This window comes from Chlorocebus sabaeus, chromosome 23 (assembly GCF_047675955.1).
Source record: "Chlorocebus sabaeus isolate Y175 chromosome 23, mChlSab1.0.hap1, whole genome shotgun sequence".
Lineage (NCBI taxonomy): Eukaryota > Metazoa > Chordata > Mammalia > Primates > Cercopithecidae > Chlorocebus > Chlorocebus sabaeus.
This window is the reverse complement of record NC_132926.1, coordinates 9,400,771-9,421,898: the sequence shown is the minus strand read 5'-3', so window position 1 is coordinate 9,421,898 and position 21,128 is coordinate 9,400,771. Positions and strand designations below refer to the sequence as shown.

Below are 21,128 nucleotides of genomic sequence, written 5' to 3'. Positions count from 1 at the left end.
GATCCACCCAGATAATGGCCTAGTTGGGGCTTGGCTAGTTCCCCGCTTACAGGGAAATTGAAAGTCCTGAAAGTTTAAAAGGAGACTGCTGTAGTGATATATCTACTTATCCTTAGAAAGCGATTCCCGGCCGGGCATGGGGATTACATGCCTGTAATCCCAGCACTTTGGGAGGCTGAGGCGGGCGGATCACCTGAAATCAGGACCAGCCTTGCCAACATGGTGAAACCCCGTCTCTACTAAAAATACAAAAATTAGTCGAGTGTGATGGCAGGTGCCTGTAATCCCAACTATTCGGGAGGCTGAGGCAGGAGAATCGCTTGAACCTGGGAGGCGGAGGTTGCAGTGAGGCGAGACTGTGCCATCGCACTCCAGCCTGGGTGACGAGAGCAAGACTTCGTCTGAAAAAAAAGCAATTCCCGGCCCAGTGCAGTGGCTCACGCCTGTAATCCCATCACTTTGGGAGGCTGAGGTGGGCGGATCACGAGGTCAGGAGTTTGAGACCAGCCTGGCCAACATAGTGAAACCTCGTCTCTACTAAAAATACAAAAATTAGCCAGGCATGGTGGCACGTGCCTGTAATCCCAGCTACTCGGGAGGCTGAAGCCAGAGAATTGCTTGAACCCAGGAAGCGGAGGTTGTGGTGAGATGAGATCGTGCCACTGCACTGCAGCCTGGACAACAACGAGACTCCATCTCAAAACAACAAAACAAAACAAAACAAAAAAGAAAAAGTGATTCCCTGGATCCCAGTGTGCCATACAGACAGGATAGCAGTATGTTACCAAATTTCACTCTCCCAGATCGGTAGCTGGAGGTTGGTTGGGCTTGTTTACCTTAACCCTGCCCTCCTCCCCACACCACTGTCCACCAACAAAAGAAATTCAAATTCATACACAGTTGACTTTTGAGTAATGTGGAAGTTAGAGGTTCCAATCCCCTGCACAGTTGAAAATCCATTTATAACTTTTGAATCCCCCCAGATTTCACTACTAATAGCCTACTGTTGATCAGAAGCTTTACCAATAACATAAACAGTCAATTAACACATAGTTTGTATACGTTTTGTATCCTGTGTTCCTATAATAAAGGAAGGTAGAGAAATGAAAATGTTGAGAAAAGCATAAGGAAGAGAAAATATGTTTACTATTTATTAAGTGGAAGCGGATCGGCATAAAGGTCTTCATTCTTGTTGTCTTCACACTGAGTAGGCTGAGGAGGAGGAAGAAGAGGGGTTGGTTCTGCTGTCTCAGGTGTGGTAGAGGCAAAAGAAGAGGTGAAGGAGGTGGAAAGGGAGGTGGAGGCAGGAGAGGCAGGCATATGAGCAGACCCAGGCATCCAAGTTGACCTGCATGGTTCAAACCCATGTTGTTCAGTGGTCAATTGGATTTTGAGTAGGAACTAAAGGCAGTGTGTATTCTGCTTCATTCCCCTGCCTGTCTTCCTCCTTCCCTGACCACCTTGTCGAAGTAATGCCCCCAGAAGCCATTCTCTATTCCTTCTCCCTGCTTGAGTTCCTTCATAACAGTTATCACCTGACATTCTATTATGTAAGCTCTGTGAGGACAGTGACATTTCGTTTTTCTCCATTGTATTTCTGAGGCCTAGAACCTAGTAGGTGCTCATTAAATATTTCTTTAGTAAGTGAAGAATGGTTTGAATACCCAGATATTTGCTTTTTTTGTTGTTGTTGTTCTTTGCTTTTGTCTGAGCTAAGTGATTCTTAAACTGTATTTGGCATATGAATTACCATATCATATATAAGACCCTTTACACAGAACTTTGTGAGCAATATAAGAACATTTTACAGGTAAATCTATGCTATTTTTCTCTTCTGTTTTTAGAGACAGGGTCTCGCTCTGTTGCCCAGGCTGGAGTGCAGTGATGTAACTATAGCACTGCAGCCTTGAACTCCCAGACTCAAGGGATCCTCCCACCTCAGCCTCCCAGGTAGCTGTGACTATGGGTGCGAGTCAGCAAACCTGGTGAATTTTTAAAAGTTTTTTGTAGAAATGGGTTCTCACTGTGTTGCCCAGACTGGTCATCAACTCCTGGCTTGGAGTGATCCTTATCCTCCCAAAGTGCGGGGATTATAGGCATGAGCCACCGCACCCAACCTATTTTTCACTTTTCACCCTGAAGTAAGATGTGGCACCATTGTAATTCCTTTATAGTTAGTCTGTAATACAGAGGAATGCCTTGTTATTTAGATTCTGAAGTAAACTGGGGAGAAGGTAAATGCCCATTCTGTTAAGTTCCACAGTAGGATGTGTTACATATTTTCGTGGTGGTGGGGATTAGAGAAGGGGACCTTACGTGTTATAGTCTAATTGGAAGATGATAAGCTGCAGTCAAACCTTGTCTGTACCAGTAAAAATGGGTGTGTCATATAGGTTGTGGGTCTTAACATTTGGAGAATGGATAAAATAAGACATATTTTCCCTGAGGTTGGAAGTTGTGATGATGATAAATTGAGATTAGGTGAAAACACTTTGAAGCGAAGATACCATGAATTCAGGAAATCTTGGATACTTAGAAAGGTAATTGGGTAATAAGAGAAAAGTCAGAGACTTACTGTGACGAAGCCTCACTGCTTTGTGATATGTCTCAAGAGGAAGGCAGGCTACGTCCTGGGAAACGTTTTGTTATCAGACAAGCTGCTGTTAGTTAGCACAGTGTATATGGAAGGTTTGGTGTGAATGCACTAGATTTAAGTTTTGCTAGTGTACTTTTTCCATGCTAATTGAAACTGGTCATGTTCCAACATGATTTTACCACTTTGTTGTTGTTTCTCTCCCATCCTTCTTTAGTTGGCTGATTGCAATTCTGGCCCAACTCAACCCTCTCTTTGGACCACAATTGAAAAATGAAACCATCTGGTATCTGAAGCATCATTGGCCTTGAGGAAGAAGACATGCTCTACAGTGCTCAGTCTTTGAGGTGACTATGCTCGTGACCTTTCTTATCAGTATGGTCAGGCAGTCAGAGTTTGCCTTGACTTTTTCTCAGCATTTTATGGCCATTTTAACACATGGCAAGGGCAAGCTGCTGAATGCAAACACGATCTGAAGAGCAGAAATAAACTTGGAACTTAAGCCTTCCTTACCTAAGTCTCAATAAGATTCTTTTTAGATTCTGCTATTACCCTGCCTTTTTAAGTAAATACAGTTTGATTTGCAAAATTAAGCTTGCAGGCACTCTTTCAGACACAGATCAAAAAAGTAACTGTTTATACTTGGCATTGTGAGATCCAGCAACTTTAAAAAGTGGCTGGCAGATTTAAAATTGAGCAGGTTTCTTTCCAGCAGTAGTCAGCCGTCCGGACAGAACCGTTCCTGTGACGGTGTTACACTGCTGGGAGAGGAATGTCTTGTCTTCATCCGGTTGCCTGCGCCACTGTTCTGGTGGCGTCTGGCACTGGTACAAGATAGAGCTGTGCTTCCCCGAGAGTGTGCTAAGCATTCACTTTGGCTGCTTAGTTCTAGTCTGGGAGCAGACAGAGAAAACAAAATTAAGAAGGTTTTTGAATGCTTTGGATGGAGAAAGGTGCCTGCGTTCATTTTTGTGTTGCTATAAAGGAATACATGAGACTGGGTAATTTATATTTGGCTCACATTTCTGCAGGCTGTATAAACATGACACCCGCATCTGTTTGGCTTCTGTTGAGGCCTCAGGAGATTTTTACTCATGGCAGAAAGCAAAAGGGGAGCAGGCCTGTCATACGGCGAGAGAGGGAGCAAGAGAGAGAGAAGGAAGTGCCAGGCTGCTTTAAACAAGCAACTCTTATGTGCACTAACAACTACTTCACTCATTACTGTGGGGAGGTGTATTAGTCCATTTTCACGCTGCTGATAAAGACATACCTGAGACTGGGTAATTTATAAAGAGAGAGAGGTTTAATGGACTCTCAGTTCCTCGTGGCTGGGGAGGCCTCACCATAATGGCGGAGGACGAAAGGCAGTTCTTACATGGTGGCAGCAAGAGAGAATCAGAACCAAGCAAAAGGGGTCTCCCCTTATAAAAACCATCAGATCTCTTGAGACTTATTCACTACCACGAGAACAGTATGGGAGAACCACCCCCATGATTCAGTTATCTCCCACCGGCTCCCTTCCACAATACATGGGAATTATGGGAGCTACAATTCAAGATGAAATTTGGGTGAGGACACAGCCAAACCATATCAGGAGGGTACCAAGCCATCCATGAGGAATCCACTCCCATGACCCAAACACCTCCCACCAGGCCCCACCTCCATCATTGGGGATCACATTTCAACATAAGATTTGGAGGGGACAAGCAATCCAAACCATATCAGTACCTTTTGAAAATCAGTCTTAAGGTTGCAGCTTCTATTCGTCCTGAGGATCAGAGAGGTTAGTAGTAGTATAGTGGAAAGATTTATTCACTGGCTGAGAGTCAGGAAACCTCTTATTTAATCTGTTCTTTGTTTTTATTATTTTGTTAAATGGAAGTTAGCTTTAAATGCCTTGACTGGATTTAGTTTCAACGCTTTTGGCTCTTTGGGTGTTACTGTAAACTCTGTATTGCCTCCCATCTGGAGAAACAGGATGTCTGGCTCTCCTATTTTTAGTAATGCTGATGTGATCGCTGAGTTCAGGTAATGACAGCCTGGTTCCTTCATTTGTAAAGTTCTTCTTATCAAGTGATTTTATCCATTGATGATCATAGCCTGAATTAATCATTTTAGTTGAAATGGCAAATGGTGATTTGCTGCTGCTGCCGAGTTTTTTTTGTTTGTTTGTTTGTTTTTCATTGAGACAGAATCTCACTCTTGTCACCTAGGCTGGAGTACAGTTGCACAATCACTGTAGCCTTGACCTCCCGGGATTAAGCAATCCTCCTGCCTCAGCCTCCCGAGTAACTGGAATTACAGTCTTGAGCCACCATACCCTAACATTTTTGTTTTTGAAACAGAGTCTCTGTCACCCAGCTGGAGTGCAGTGGCACCATCATGGCTTCCTACAGCCTCGCACTCCTGGCTCAAGTGATCCTCCTGCCTCAGCCTCCTGAGTAGCTGGACTACAGACACACACTGCCATGCCTGGCTAATTTTTTAATTTTTAAGAGGGACAAGGTCTCACTTTGTGGTCCATGTTTTGGCTAATTTTTAAAATTTTATTTATTTTTTATAGAGAGGGTCTCTTTCTGTGGCCAAGGCTGGAGTGTAGTGGTGTGATCATAATTCACTGCTGCCTTGAATTCCTGGATTCCAGAGATCGACCTACCTCAGCCTCCCTAACAGCTGCAGGCATGCAGCACCACATGCGACTTTTAATTTTTGTAGAAACGAGGTCTCACCATCTTGCCTAAGTTGGCCTCAAACTCCTAGGCTCAAGTGATCCTCCCACTTTGGCCTTCCAGAGTGTTGGGATTATGGCCATCAGCCACCATGCCCAGCCACAAATGATGATTTTTCCAGTTCTATTTTTATTTATTTATTTATTTGAGACAGAGTCTCGCTCTGTCACCCAGTCTAGAGTGCAGTGGCACGATCTCAACTCACTGCACCCCCTGCCTCCTGAATTCAAGTGATTCTTCCACCTCAGTCTCCCAAGTAGCTGGGACTACAGGTGTATGCTACCACACCTGGCCAATTTTTGGTTACTTTTAGTAGAGATGGGTTTTCACCATGTTGGCCAGGCTGGTCTCAAACTCCTGACTTCAGGGTGATCCACCCACCTAGGCCTCCCAAAATGCTGGGATTACAGGTGTGAGCCACCATGCTCGTCCGATTTTTCAGTTGTATTATTACCTCCGCATTTGATGAGCTGAAATGCTTTAATAAAAATAACTTTCCTGCCGGGCACAGTGGCTCAAGCCTGTAATCCCAGTACTTTGGTATGCTGAGGCAGGCAGATCACTTGAGCCCAGGAGTTCAAGACCAGCCTGGGCAATATTGTGAACCTTGTCTCTACAAAAAATACAAAAATTAGCCAGGCAAGGTGGCGCACACCTGTAGTTCCAGCTATTCGGGAGGTTGAGGTAGGAGGAACACTTGAGCCTGGGGGGTGGAGGTTGTAGCCAGCCAAGATCGCACCACTGCACTCCAGCCTGGGTGACAGATCAAGACTCTGTCTCGAAAACAAACAAAAAAAAACCTTTTCCTCATCAACAGGATGATTTAGTAAACTTGAAATACAGATCATGGGACCGGGCATGGTGGCTCACGCCTCTGATCCCAGCACTTTGGGAGGCCAAGGCGGGAGGATCATGAGGTCAGGAGATCAAGGCCATCCTGGCTAACACGATGAAACCCGTCTCTACTAACAATACAAAAAAAATTAGCCGGGCGTGGTGGCAGGCGCCTGTAGTCCCAGCTACTCAGGAGGCTGAGGTAGGAGAATGGCGTGAACCCAGGAGGTGGAGCTTGCAGTGAGCCGAGATTGTGCCACTGTACTCCAGCCTGGGCAACAGAGCAAGACTCCGTCTCAAAAAAAAAAAAAAAAAAAAGAAAAGAAAGAAATACGGATCATACAAAAATACGGGAAAAGCAGAATATAGGTTTAATTCTTTTAATTTTCATAGCAAGATATTGGTGACCAAATTCCAGGGTATTCAATGAGATTTTTTTTTTATTTTAAATAATTACATTTTTTATATTTTTTACCCTTTATATGGTTGTGTTTTTTTGTTTTTGTTTTTTGTTGGTTTATTTTTGTTTTGTTTTGTTTTTTGTCTGTCAGAGCCTGTTTGGGATGGCTTCTATGTACTTTTGATGTTAGTTTTTGGTAGTTTCCTTACTTTCTGGCCGTATCCAGGCAGCTCTTGTGTATTTTCTGTCCCAGACTTAGATTTAGCTGTTCCTTGAATTGCTTTCTGAATTCCCGAGTAAAAGGATGTCTGATTTACTAGTCAGTTCTCAGGCCCATTTGACCCTGGTTCTGTTCAGTGGAAATGGCATTTAAAAATCACGATCTGAGTGCTATGTGTGTTCGTTGCTGCTGGGGTATCATTGCCTCTAAGCCTTTTCAGTGGGAAGAACCAGGAAGTATGTATTTTTCAGAAGAAAAATAATCATAAGTTTGCATTAGTATTTTATCTTCAAATATAACATTACAGAGTTTTTATTTCTTTGGTCATTTTTTTTTTTTCTTTTTTTTGAGACAGAGTCTCGCTCTGATGCCAGGCTGGAGTGCAGTGGCGTGATCTCGGCTCACTGCAACCTCCACCTCCCAGGTTCAAGCAGTTCTTCTGCCGCAGTCTCCCGAGTAGCTGGTGTTACAGGTGCTTATCACCATGCCTGGCTAATTTTTGTATTTTTAGTAGAGACAGGGTTTCTCCATGTTGGTCAGGCTGATCTCGAACTCTTGACCTCGTGATCCACCTACCTCGGCCTCGCAAAGTGCTGGGATTACAGGTGTGAGCCACTGTGCCTGGCCTTTTTTTTTTTTTTTTTTTTTTTTTTGAGAGACAGAGTCCTGCTCTGTTACCAAGGCTGGAGTGCGGTGGCACTATCTTGGTTCACTGAAACCTCCACTTCCCGGGTTCAGGTGATTCTCCTGCCTAAGCCTCCTGAATAGCTGGGACTATAGGCACACGCCACCACGCCCAGCTAATTTTTGTGTTTTTAGTAGAGATAGGGTTTCGCCAGGCTGGTCTCGAACTCCTGACCTCAAGTGATCTGATTGTCTCAGCCTACCAAAGTGCTAGGATTACAGGTATGAGCCACCATGCCTGTCCTGAAAATTCTTGTTCCTTAATAACAGTAACTGTTATTATTCTACAATGTATATGAAATACTTTTTTTTTTTTTTTTTTTTTTGGAGACAGGGTCTCTGTCACCCAGGCTGGAGTGCATCACCACAACCTCTGCCTCCTGGGATCAAGCGATCCTCCTACCTCAGCCTTCTGAGTATCTGCAACTGTAGACGTGTGACACACCACGCCTGGCTAATTTTTTGTATTTTTGGTAGAGACAGGGTTTCACCATGTTGCCCAAGCTGGTCTCAAACTCCTGAGCTCAAACCATCCATCTGCCTTAGCCTCCCAAAGTGCTGGGATTACAGGTGTGAGCCTCTGTGCCTAGCAAAATACTTTCAAGATAACACCAGTATAACTAATAGATACGAGTTCATCAAGTGCTGTTTTCTGAGGTCACGTAAAGTAACAGCTGGTACAGTGGTATGTGCCTGTAATCCCAGCTGCTCGATGGGATGAGGCAGAAGGATCTCTTGAGCTCAGGAGTTTGCGACATGCCTCAGCAATATAGCAAGACCTCATCTCAAATAATAATAATAATAATTTTTTTTTTTGAGACAGAGTCTCACTGTTGGTCAGGCTGGAGGGCAGTGTTGTGATCTTAGCTCACTGCAACCTCCGCCTCCCAGCTCAAGCAGTCCTCCCACCTCAGCCTCCTGAGTAGCTAGGACTACAGGTGTGTGCCACACCATGCCTTGCTAATTTTTAAATTTTGTATGGAGACAGTGTTTTGCTGTGTTGCCCAGGCTGGTCTCAAACTCCTGGGCTCAAGTGATCCACCCGCTTCGGCCTCCCAGAGTGCTGGGATTACAGGTGTGAGCCACTGTGTCCTCCCTGGAATTATTGTTATTATTTCCCCTGGCAGTTTTGTCACCAGTTTGATAATACAGTTAGACTAAGTTGTTTGTGTTCAAATTATTGTATTTTTTTCTGTCTTATTTGCTGCTGTTTTTTGAATATATAAAACATTTCCAGGCCGGGCGCGGTGGCTCAAGCCTGTAATCCCAGCACTTTGGGAGGCCGAGACGGGCGGATCACGAGGTCAGGAGATCGAGACCATCCTGGCTAACACGGTGAAACCCCGTCTCTACTAAAAAATACAAAAAACTAGCCGGGCGAGGTTGCGGGCGCCTGTAGACCCAGCTACTCGGCAGGCTGAGGCAGGAGAATGGCGTAAACCCGGGAGGCGGAGCTTGCAGTGAGCTGAGATCCGGCCATTGCACCCCAGCCTGGGCGACAGAGCCAGACTCCGTCTCAAAAAAAAAAAAAAAAAAAAAATTTCCAAAGTCAAATTATGAACAAGATATATTCAGAGAAATCTATCCTTTCACTGTTTCATATTTTGCAAAGATTAAGCAAATACATAATTCATTCATATGTACATACACACATACACACTGCTGTTACAGACAAGATATCAGCTACATACACTATTCTGTGCCTTCGTTTATTCATTGAACAATATATACTAGAGATTGCTGCATACTGATGTATAGAGATCTTTCTCATCTCTTTAGCCATTGATAATCCTTTTGGATTATTTCCAGTCTTTTGCTATTACTGATAAAGCCACAGTGCCATCCTATGCATATGCCATTTTCTGTTTTTGCTGTTGATCTTTAACATAGCCTCCTTGAAAATGGAATCTCTGGTTTAAAGATATACATAATTTTTCTAGATACTGCTGCATTGTATTCCATAGAGATTATACTGTTTTGCATTCCCATCAACAGTATATGAGTGGCCAGGCGCAGTGGCTCATGCCAGTAATCTCAGCACTTTGGGAGGCCAAGGCAGGCGGATCATGAAGTCAGGAGATCAAGACCATCCTGGCTAACACGATGAAACCCCATCTCTACTAAAAAAATACAAAAAAAATTAGCCGGGCATGGTGGCAGATGCCTGTAGTCCCTGCTACTTGGGAGGCTGAGGCAGGAGAATGGTGTGAACCCAGGAGGTGGAGCTTGCAGTGAGCCGAGATTGCACCACTGCGCTCCAGCCTGGGCAACACAGCGAGACTCCATCTCAAACAAACAAACAGTATATGAGTTTCTGTTTCTCCACAACCTGAATTTTGCCAATTTAATTTCCCCTTCAATATATATATTTTATTTATATGTTTATACATATGTGTCTGTGTGTGTGTGTGTTTTAATTTAAGAGACGGGGTCTCACTGTGTTACCCAGACTGGTCTCGAATTCCTGGCCTCAAGCAATCCTCCCATCTTGGCTTCCCAAAGTGCTGGGATTACAGGCATGAACCAGTGTGCCTGGCAATAATACCAGTTTTTTTTAACCTGCCTTTTTCATCAAGTTATGTTTTCTACTCTTTATTTCAACTGTAGTGAGTGTTAGGTAAGGCTGTTGATTGGGGTTTAAAGCTGAGAACTTCAGGCCTCAGTTGGATCTAGTTCCAGCATTGCTTTTCAGTTCTCTGAGTTTCATTTCCTTCCATGATAATGAGAGAATTGGGCCCTTTGACACTAAATAACACTGAGTGGGTGGATCTGAAGACATTTTATCTGCTTATTCTTTTCACTGTCATGTCTCTGTCAACCTGATTAATTGACAGATTACTCATGTTTTCACTCTGGTCCACAGTACATACTCGGACTGCTTGAAACCCTTATACTAAACATGGTTCCTTTAAAAGCAATATGCCAGGAAGTAGGAGGGCAAGCCAGGCGATCCCTAATTATGAACATCATGTCATGCCTATTCTGTGTTTAACAGAATTACAATGGTATCGTAACCTAAGACTTTGGAGTTAACACATCAAAAGATCTAATCTCTGCCTAGCATTAGAACAGACTCTTAAGACAGGCTGACTTCACTTTTTGGATGGTAAAGTCAAAGGATTGAGCTCTGTTTAACCTTTTGAATTTTGAACTTTTACCTAATGGTGAGATGATAAAGGAGTTTAGAAAGTAGATTTAGGTCTGACCTCACCTGATAAGGAAAAATGTTTGATTTTGTACATGATTTCTTTTAAGAGGCCAGATTTGGAAAGTAGGTGTAAGCCAGACATGGTATTCAACAGAGAAAAATGAGGACCAGTTATGAAAGCTTTAGAATAATTTTATATTGATGAAATGGAATCAATCCAAAGAACACACTGTTAAATACATAGCTGATCTTTTGCTGCTTTGATCAATGTAATTGTCATGATTTTCTTTCCCGAATTGTGAAGAACCAAACCACAGCCCGATGAGAGACTGAGTTATAGCACGTTATGTTTATTGGCTGGAAATAAACGCGTCCAGTACTCCTAAGAGCAGTGCTCACTCCATCTCTGGCTTTGCCAGCCTTGTTGTCTACTTCCCTTAGATTCCTGAGTGTGACTTCTTCATAAGATGTATGTGGGACTCTAACGTCAAGGTTGCTGTTTTTGTTGATGTTCACTTTTCTACAGCCTTGTGGCGTGTGCTGCTACTATGGAATCTCCTTGGAGGAGTGACTTCGGCTTCAGACCCAGTGTCCTGGAAGTTACTTGGTTTAGCACAGCATTGTTACCTGATAGATGATCTGAGATGGTTGACCACAGTCTGAAGGCATAGAAATGCTATCTATTTTATTATAAAGTCCGAGCCAGGAAAGAAATAGAGGATATTGATAATTAGGCCTCTGCCCTGTGGGAGCTGTTTTTCTACGCATTCCAAAAATACTTGAGTGCTTGTGAGGTGTATAGTACTGAAGTAGGGATTTCAAAGAAGACTGGGCTGCAAAGGGGTTTGTGATCTGTTGGGATGTTAAATTAAGCCATACTTGGGAGAAGTTCAACAGTGCAAGGTGTTGTGCGGTTAAAAAGTTTATCTTTTACTCTGAGTACTCTGGCTGGGTATTCTGCTGCCATTTCAAACTCAGCTATGTCTCCATTTCAGTTCCCAATATCATAGTTTGCCTTGTCAGGGTCAGAACCTGTCGCGTCATTTTTTTCTCCTCTTCCTCAAATCCATCTGCTCTCATTATATCTCTTGTGTCTGCCCTTCCCTTCCGTTCCTCCTTCAGGTACCCTCATTTCTGCCCCCACTTGCTACAGTTCTGAATTATGGCAGGGGCTCATCTGGTCTCCCTGACTCTACCCTCATCTATCTACAGAACACCACCCTGTCTATCTTCCAGGTGGAGGAACTTCCTGAAATAGATCAGCTTGCCTCAGAAACTGTCAGTAGCTCTCTGTGGCCTGCAGCAGGGTTTTTTGTTTTGTTTTGTTTTGGTTTTTTGTTTTGTTTTGTTTAACCTAAGGTCTCTGACTGTAGAGAGTACATGCCCCTTGAAATGCGATATAAAATGTTGTAAGCACACAAATTTTTCCAGGGTCACCAACAGTCCAATGAGCCACAACAGATAAGAACAGCTAACCTGCAGGCCATGTCCAGCTCTCTGACTTGACTGTCAAGGCCTTCCCACCCCAGTCTGCCTGCCTTCTCACTACTTTCCCCTCCAGGCCCTAGTGGTGTGGGCCCTACTCTTTTCATGTTCTTGACCTCATTAGCTTTACTTGGTTTTTCCTGACTCTCACTACCCTACCACATTCATTAACTTAGAACACAACTTAATAAATATACTCTCCTGTCAAAATTCCTTCTGCTTTCTTGCCTCAGTTCACCCATTCTCTCTTAATTCTTTCTGATGCTTTCTGTTTCAGTGCCCAGCTGGCAAATCCTAGCACATCCTTCCTTGGCTACTTGGTTTCAAAGTTATTTCTTTTCTTTCTAAACATATGTAGCTCTCCAGTTTTTGCCATTCGTTTGGTACATTGCCTTGAATTGTTAAATACATGCTTAGCTCCTTGTATTTAATCTCCTACAATATATAACCTTACATATCACGGTAAAGAAGGAATTATTTTGCAAATGTATCTAAAATTTTTAAAAAGATAAAATTTAAGCCTAATATATTGTTTAATAAATATGTTCACTTACTCTTCCCCAAACAGATTTCTTGGTTCTAGACTTAATATTTTTATGTTTTCTTCATTGCCAGTTTTTTCTCTTTTTTTTGAGACAGTCTCACTCTGTTGCCCAGGCTGGAGTATAGTGGCACAGTCTTGGCTCACTGCAAACTCCACCTCCTGGGTTCAAGCGATTCTTGTGCCTCAGCCTCCCGAGTAGCTGGGATTATAGGAATGTGCCACCACACCCGGCTAATTTTTGTACTTTTAGTAGAGACGGGGTTTCACCATGTTGTACAGGCTGGTCTTGAACTCCTGATCTCAGGTGATCCGCCCTGCCTCCCAGAGTGCTGGAATTGCAGATGTGAGCCACCGCACCTGGCACATTGGCAGGTTTTTGTTTGTTTATTTGAGATGGAATCTCGCTCCGTTGCCCAGGCTGGGGTGCAATGGTGCGATCTCGGCTCACTGCAACATTGACCTCCCAGGTTCAAGCGATTCTCCTGCCTTAGCCTCCCATATAGCTGGGACTACAGGCACGCACCACCACACCTGGCTAATTTTTGTATTTATTTATTTATTTATTTGAGACAGAGTCTTGCTCTGTCGCCCAGGCTGGAGTGCAGTTGTGCGATCTCGGCTCACTGAAATCTGCCTCCCGGGTTCACACCATTCTCCTGCCTCAGCCTCTCGAGTAGCTGGGACTATAGGTGCCCACCACCATGCCTAGCTAATTTTTTGTATTTTTAGTAGACACGGGGTTTCACTGTGTTAGCCAGGATGGTCTTGATCTCCTGACCTCATGATCCGCCCGCCTCGGCTTCCCAAAGTGCTGGGATTCCAGGCGTGAGCCACAGCGCCTGGCCTAATTTTTGTTTTTGATTTTTTTTTTTAGTAGAGATGGGGTACATCATGTTGGCCAGACTGTTCTCAAACTCCTGACCTCAAGTGGTCCACCCACCACGGCCTCCTAAAGTGCTGGGATTACAGGCATGAGCCACTGCATCTGTCCTTTTGTCAGTTTTATCTGATAATAACCTTATGACTCCTTTATTTTGCAAAATGAGAACATGGACCCTTTGATTAAGTTCTCCAGCCCTACCCCCAATCAGCTATTTCATAACAAAGATGATAAGAATACATGCTTCCTTGCTGGGCACAGTGGCTCACACCTGTAATCCCAGCACTTTGGGAGGCCAAGGCGGGTGAATCATGAGGTCAGGAGATCAAGACCATCCTGGCTAACACAATGAAACCTGGTGTCTACTAAAAAATACAAAAAATTAGCCGGGTGTGGTGGCGGGCGCCTGTAGTCCCAGCTACTCAGGAGGCTGAGGCAGGAGAATGGCGTGAACCCAGGAGGCAGAGCTTGCAGTGAGTTGAGATCACGCCACTGCACTCCAGCCTGGACGACAGAGCGAGACTCCATCTCCAAAAATAAAAAAAAAACTACATGCTTCCCTAATGTACTCCAAAATCAGCCCGGCGCAGTGGCTCCCACTTGTAATCCCAGCGCTTTGGGAGGCTGAGATGGGCAGATTGCTCAAGCCCAGAATTTCGAGACCAGCCTGGGTAACATGGCGAAACCCCATCCCAACAACAACAACAAAATACAAAAATTAGCCAGGTGTGGTGGCACACACCTGTAGTCCCAGCTACTTGGGAAGCTGAGATGGGAGGAACTTGAGCCTGGGAGGTGGCGGTTGCAGTGAGCCATGATGGTGCCACTGCATTTACTCCAGCCTGGGTGACAGAGCAAGACCCTGTCTCAAGAATAAATAAATAAAAATAAAAGTTTATTCCAAAATCAAACTACATGACTTTACCATGTAACGTAATGCACATTTACATTTTATTTATTTATTTTGAGACAGAGTCTTACTCTGACACCTAGGCTGAAGTGCAATGGCGTGATCTCAGCTCACTGCAACCTCCGCCTCCTGGGTTCAAGCTATTCTCCTGCCTTAGCCTTCCAGTTGGCTGGAACTACAGGCATGCACCACCGCGCCCGGCTAATTTTTCTGTATTTTTAGTAGAGATAGGGTTTTACCATGTTGGCCAGGCTGATCTCAAACTCCTGACCTCAAATGATCTGCCTGCCTCGCCCTCCCAAAGTGCTGGGATTACAGACGTGAGCCACTGTGCCCGGCCTACGTTTATTTTAAACTGGTATCATTGATCTTGAGTGAAAACTATCCCCCATTTGTATATGGTTTTTCAAAAGTGAAGGCCTATTTTTCCCTTTTTTGATTGTTGCTTTGTCAAAAATGCCTGTACTATGAAGTCTAATCTGTGTGTTCTTCATGGAAAATTAACAGACAAACCATACATATTCACTACTTCAGTATTCTCAGATAAAATTTATTTTATTGGCTGGGTGTGATGGCTCATGCCTGTAATCCCAGAACTTTGGGAAGCCAAGACAAGAGGAAACCTGAGCTCAGGAGTTTGAGACCAGCCTGGGCAATATAGCAAGACTCCATTTCTATGAAAAATTTAAAAATCAGCTGGGCATGATGGGTCATGCCTGTAATCCCAGCACTTTGGGAGGCTGGGGTGGGCAGAATGCTTGAGCCCAGGAGTTGGAGCCCAACCTGGGCAACATGATTAAACCCTGTCTCTACAAAAAGAATATAAAAATTAGCTGAGTGTGTTCGTGTGCGCCTGTAGTTCCAGTACTTGGGAGGCTGAGATAGCAGGATCATTTGGGCTCAGGAGATTGAGGCTGCAGTGAGCCAAGATCCCACCACTGCACTCCAGCCTGGGTGGCAGAGCAAGACCCTGTGTCAAAAAAAAAAAATATATATATATATATATATATATATGGTGTTGAATTTAAACTGCTAGAAATAAAGAAAAGTGTCATTTGTCACCTACACTTGAGATAGCCAGAACGGGAGCAAGCTAGCAGGCAGCCTCCAGTACGAGACCAATGCAAGGAGCCCGCTCCCCAGGAGCCTGGCCCCAGAGCAGAGTTTGCCGTGCCTGTGGGAACCTCCTCTCTATGCTGTAAGAGGGAAGGGAAAAATACAGACTCTTGAAACTGCGGTGAAATCATTAGATTCCAGCACCATCAGTCTCAGTCAGCTTCATTCTTTCTGTGTCTTGTAACATAGAGTGTTACTTGTGCTCCTCATTTCAGCAGTGTCCTTGGTTACTGGACCTTTTGCCACAGCCCTGCAAAACCTGGCCAAACTTGCGCCACGTTGATTATCCTGTGTTTCATATTTTGTTGAACATCTATGCATTTTAAAGTATTGGCCTGGTTAACTTTCTTGATGTTAACTTTTTGCCTTCCTGAGGAATGTATGAGGACTAGTTACCAGAATGGTTTCGTTTTGCAGGTCGCGAGAAGAGAATGCCTTCTAGATGCAAAATCACCTCCAAACCTGCTACCTTTCTTGACTTGCCTGTTTTGGCCATCAGCTGCCTTAAACGTTAACAGCACATTTGAATGCCTTATTCTACAATGCAGCGTGTTTTACTTCGCCTTTTTTACACTTTGGTGAATTATGTGCCTACGTAACCTGAACTGTGCCGACTCCACAAGACGATTATGTACTCTTCTAAGATAGAAGATGCTGTTCTTCTGAGAGATACATTACTCTCTCCTTGGAATCTGTGGATTTGAAGATGGCTCCTGCCTTCTCACATGGGAATCAGTGAAGTGTTGAGAAACTGCTGCAAGACAAACAAGACTCCAGTGGGGTGGTCAGTAGGAGAGCACGTTCAGAGGGAAGAGCCATCTCAACAGAATCACACCAAACATACTTTCAGGATGAATTTCTTATTTCTGCCATCTTTTGGAATAAATATTTTTCTCCTTTCTATGGAAATCTGGGTTCAGTGTTTGTAAAATTCATTTTTATAAGCTTTTCTTTCGCTACATAATGCCTTTTTAAAAAATGATTTTGTAGTCTAAACTTAGGTTGGGTATATAAACCCTTCCATGTAGCTTGAGATGCCTGAAAAGACTGGTAAGTGCTTTTCTTAATCATTCAGTAACCATTTGAGTGCCTACTGCAGCCAAGGCACTGGAGGGATCAAAGATGTGTAAATTGGAGTCCCTGCAAGTTCAGAAGCTATTTGGAGAGATAAGGTTAGTATACACAGGACTGTAATATAAGGCTGTGTTGGAGCATTGTCCTTAAAGATGGTAGCATGATGAACAGGCCAAGGATATCTGTCAGCCACAGAACAAGGCAGCAAATGCTCCTGAAATGGAACCATCACAGCCTCAGACACAGGACTGAAGAAGTCAAGAGTGATTAAAAAGCCAGGGACAGGAGACAACAATTTTGTGTTTCAGTAGCAGGCATCTCGATATACTAATTTGAGGGCTTTATGACTTTCAAGAAATTAAAAATTAAAATGAACCTAAATTTTTACCAGCTCATGGCTTTTTGACAGCTAGCCAAGAATGGATTTCCTGTTTTGCAGTTTGTACTTTTCTATTCCTCCCAAACTGTCTGAACTCATTACTTTGCTATTCTTATGACCAAAGTGAGTTTCAAGTTGAAGTGACTCTCCTGCTCTCATTTCTTTTCATTCTTTACTTTTGTCTTATGCAGTCTGTTAGGCAACTCCATACTTTCCATTTCCAGCAGGAGGGCCACATTAGCTAATTTCATGGAATCCATGAAACATTGATGATTTAAAGTTGAAGGGGCCATGGTGATACAGGCTAACCCCATCATTTTATAGATCAGGAAGTGCAGCCCAGACAGGGAGAATTTCTCACCCAGCTTAATGCAGTTGGTCAAAGGCAGACAGGGGAGTAGGATCCATGTTTTCTTTCTTTTTTTTCTTGAGACAGAGTCTCGCTCTGTCACCCAGGCTGGAGTGCAGTGGTGCGATCTCAGCTCACTGCAACCTCTGCCTCCCGGGTTCAAGCAATTCTCCTGCCTCAGCCTCCCAAGTAGCTGGGATTACAGGCATGTGCCACCACCCCCAGCTACTTTCTGTATTTTTAGTAGAGACGGGGTTTCACCATGTTGGCCAGGCTGGTCTTGAACTCCTGATCTCGTGATCTACTCACCTCAGCCTCCTAAAGTGCTGGGATTACAGGTGTGAGCCACCGCGCCCAGCCAGGATCCATGTTTTCTAATTTTCACACTAGAGCACTTTTCACAGGCTACCCTGCCTCCCTCAGAGTTGCTTTGGCCAGGAGCCAACCCTGGGTCTGGGGTGGGAGGGAAGAATTCTGCCATTACAGATGACCAAGCTGTCTCTCACCAGAGCAACTTACATGACCCTTAGTCAGTATTTGTCATCTAAGAAAGCAATGCTGGTGGTTACTGCGGCTACATAAAAGGATGCCACAGTCTTTGAGCTCTGACGGCGTGAGGAAGTGTGACTCCAGTGCAGCTGTGTTTCCAGATTCTACAAGTCAAGCCCTGCAGCCCATCATCACTGGGGGTCAGTCTGAAACCCTCCCCACTCCCGCCCTGCACTGCTTTCCAGCAGATTGCAAGGTTTTTGAAACAGTGTTTTCCAAGTTGAGCCTCATGGTGCCTTCATGTGGCAGCACTTGCCTTAAGTGTGGCTTTTGTGTATCTTGAGTTGAGTTTATGCATCCGCTGACAGGGAGCCTGCCTAGGTTCGGCACAGCAGATCTTAGCTGTGGCGCGCCTTCCGGTAGTGATGGAGGGTAGCTTTGGGGGGTTCTTCGCATTGGTTATCACAGTTTGGTGCGTTTTTAATTCCATGGCACAGTTGAAGGCAGAAGCCATGACCCAGACTGATTCAGGGTTATGAGTTCTGCCTTGTTCTGTCAGTTGGTAGCGGTCCATTTTTTTTCAGAAGCCCCATTTGTCTTGTCTTGTCTTGTCTTTTTTTTTTTTTTTTTTTTTTTTTTGAGATGGGGTCTCGCTCTGTTGCCCAAGCTGGAATGCAGTGGCGCAATCTCAGCTCACTGGAATCTCCGTTTCCCGGGTTTATGCCGTTCTCCTGCCTCAGCCTCCCGAGTCGCTAGGACTACAGGCACCCGCCACCACGCCCGGCTAATATTACGTATTTTTAGTGGAGATGGCGTTTCACTGTGTTGGCCAGGCTGGTGTCGAACTCCTGACCTCGGGTTATCCACTTACCTTGGCCTCCCAAAGTGCTGGGATTATAGGCGTGAGCCACTGCGCCCTGCCACCATACTATTGTTGAAATGAGGGAATGATGAAATCACCTCAGGTTTTGTGAGAGGAAATTCGGTAAGTCTCCTTTGCCCAGGAAGTCACTTTACCCTTGAGCCGTAGTTATCTCATTTATTAAATTCTTGAGAAGATTCAATGCCATTAATACATAAACCCAGACATATGTTCTCTCCTCACCTCACCCTTAGTAATGGAACTATTTTGTTACAACATGATCAGGCATCTGAGATGGATGTTGGTGAATCATATTTTCCTAACACCCGGCCAGGGTATCATATTTCCTAATACGCCCGGCCAGAGTATTTTCCAAATAAATGACCAAATCCCCAGGGCGCATTGACAGTACTTTTGTCTTAAGATAGGACCCAGAGAGGGGCCGGGCACGGTGGCTCACACCTGTAATCCCAGCACTTTGGGAGGCCGAGGCAGGTGGATCACGAGGTCAGGAGATAGAGACCATTCTGGCTAACACGGTGAAACCCTGTCTCTACTAAAAATACAAAAAAGTAGCCAGGCGTGCTGGCGGACACCTGTAGTCCCAGCCACTCGGGAGGCTGAGGCAGGAGAATTGCTTGAACCGGGGAGGTGAAGGTTGCAGAGAGCTGAGATCACGCCACTGCACTCCAGCCTGGGTGAGAACAAGACTCCGTCTCAAAAAAAAAAAAAAAAAAAAAGATAGGACCCAGAGGGAGAGCCAAGTGCTTTTTTTTTTTCTACGTAGGATTACACTTTGGGTTTTTTGTGTTTTGTTTTGTTTGAGACAGTTTCGCTCTTGTTGCCCAGGCTGGAGTGCAATGGTGTGATCTCGGCTCACTGCAGCCTTCACCTCCCAGATTCAAGCAGTTCTGCCTCAGCCTCCCGAGCAGGTGAGATTACAGTCGCCTGCCGCCACGCCCGGCTAACTTTTTGTATTTTTGGTAGAGACGGGTTTTCACCATGTTGGCCAGGGTGGTCTTGAACTCCTGATCTCAGGTGATCCGCCCCCTTCGACCTCCCAAAGCACTGGGATTACAGGCGTGAGCTACTGTGCCTGGCCTATGGTTACACTTTTGATTAGTCATTTGTACCTGGAGGTAGAGGTTTACAGAAAAATAAAAGGCACCCTTATTAGGCCCCCAGGCTTGAGTTCAGAACCAGAGCCTAAGTGGCTGGACCACACCCTTTCTGCCCTTCCAGGTTCTACCAACTCTTATACCAGGATGGAAGTATTTCTGGCATGATTTTGAAGATGAAGTGTGAGGATTGGTTTCTTTTAGCACTGTTTTTGTTGTTTTCTTTAAACATATAATCATGTCTAGACATGTGTCACTACCCCAACTTAATATTTTATCTTTTCTTTGATGTTGCTTCAAAAGTAGCACCTTTTTGTTTAGCCTTTTTTTTTTTTTTTTTTTTTTAAAGCAATGGTAGGTGTTTGGTCATGCTGAAGTAAATTTAGAATTTGAGAAATGATTTAAAATTGTTGCCAAGAATCATGAAAAATCTGGCAAGAGTTAACTGCTCCTTTATTAACATAAATTATATTTTAAAATATGTGTCTACACATTTTAGAACAGTTTCATACTCCCATCCTCTATGCAAAAATTCTTTTTGGTTTGGGAGAACATATGTGTTTAATACGGAGGTGGAGGCCAGGCGCAATGGCTCACACCTGTAATTCCAGCACTTTGGGAGGCCAAGGCTGGCAGATCACCTGAGGTCGGGAGTTCAAGACCAGCCTGACCAACATGGAGAAACCCCGTCTCTACGAAAAATACAAAATTAGCCGGGTATGGTGACACATGCCTGTGATCCCAGCTATTTGGGAGGCTGAGGCAGGAGAATCGCTTGAACTCGCGAGGCAGAGGTTGCAGTGAGCCAAGATGGTGCGCCTGAGCAACAAGAACGAAACTCCACCTCAAAAAAAAAAAAAAAAAAAGAAAAAGAAATTAGTCCACTATGGTGGTGGGTGCCTGTAATTCCAGCTACTAGGGAGGCTGAGGCAGGTGAATTGCTTGAACCTGGGAGGTGGAGGCTGCAGTGAGCCAAGATCACGCCACTGCACTCCAGTCTGGGCAACACAGTGAGATTCCATCTCAAAAACAACAACAAAAAAAAACGGAGATGGAGACTACAGCAAACGTTACGTGTTACTTTTCCCCTGGCCCTTTTATTTCAACTTTCTCTCAAGCGTTGAGTGGATGAAATTAATTGCAGAAAATTCATAATTTTCAAAGGAAAGCACAACATAAAACATTATTGTAAAGAATGCTTATCACAGTACAGTTAACTAGAAATAACCTAATGCCGACGTAAGGAGCTGTTTAAATCATGTTGCTGCATCCAAATGAAGTAAAATCAATTTTGTTTTCAAAATATATGCCTAG

The 21,128-nt window shown here is 44.2% G+C and overlaps 1 protein-coding gene and 1 non-coding gene across 2 annotated transcripts in view; both read left to right on the top strand.

Moving 5' to 3' along the window:
• Nucleotides 1–16,452, top strand: part of ATP6V0E1 (ATPase H+ transporting V0 subunit e1) — a 50,072-nt gene extending 33,620 nt beyond the window's left edge. The window contains exons 3-4 of the mRNA XM_008015309.3: nucleotides 2,811–2,940; nucleotides 15,961–16,452. Coding sequence (XP_008013500.1) covers nucleotides 2,811–2,904 — 94 coding nt within the window. The 3' untranslated portion in view covers nucleotides 2,905–2,940; nucleotides 15,961–16,452. The remainder of the gene's footprint in view (nucleotides 1–2,810; nucleotides 2,941–15,960) is intronic.
• On the top strand, nucleotides 3,301–3,501 carry LOC119618494 (small nucleolar RNA SNORA74). Its single transcript, XR_005234791.1, has one exon. It is a non-coding gene; the product is annotated as a small nucleolar RNA SNORA74 (small nucleolar RNA).
• Nucleotides 16,453–21,128: the final 4,676 nt, after the last annotated feature.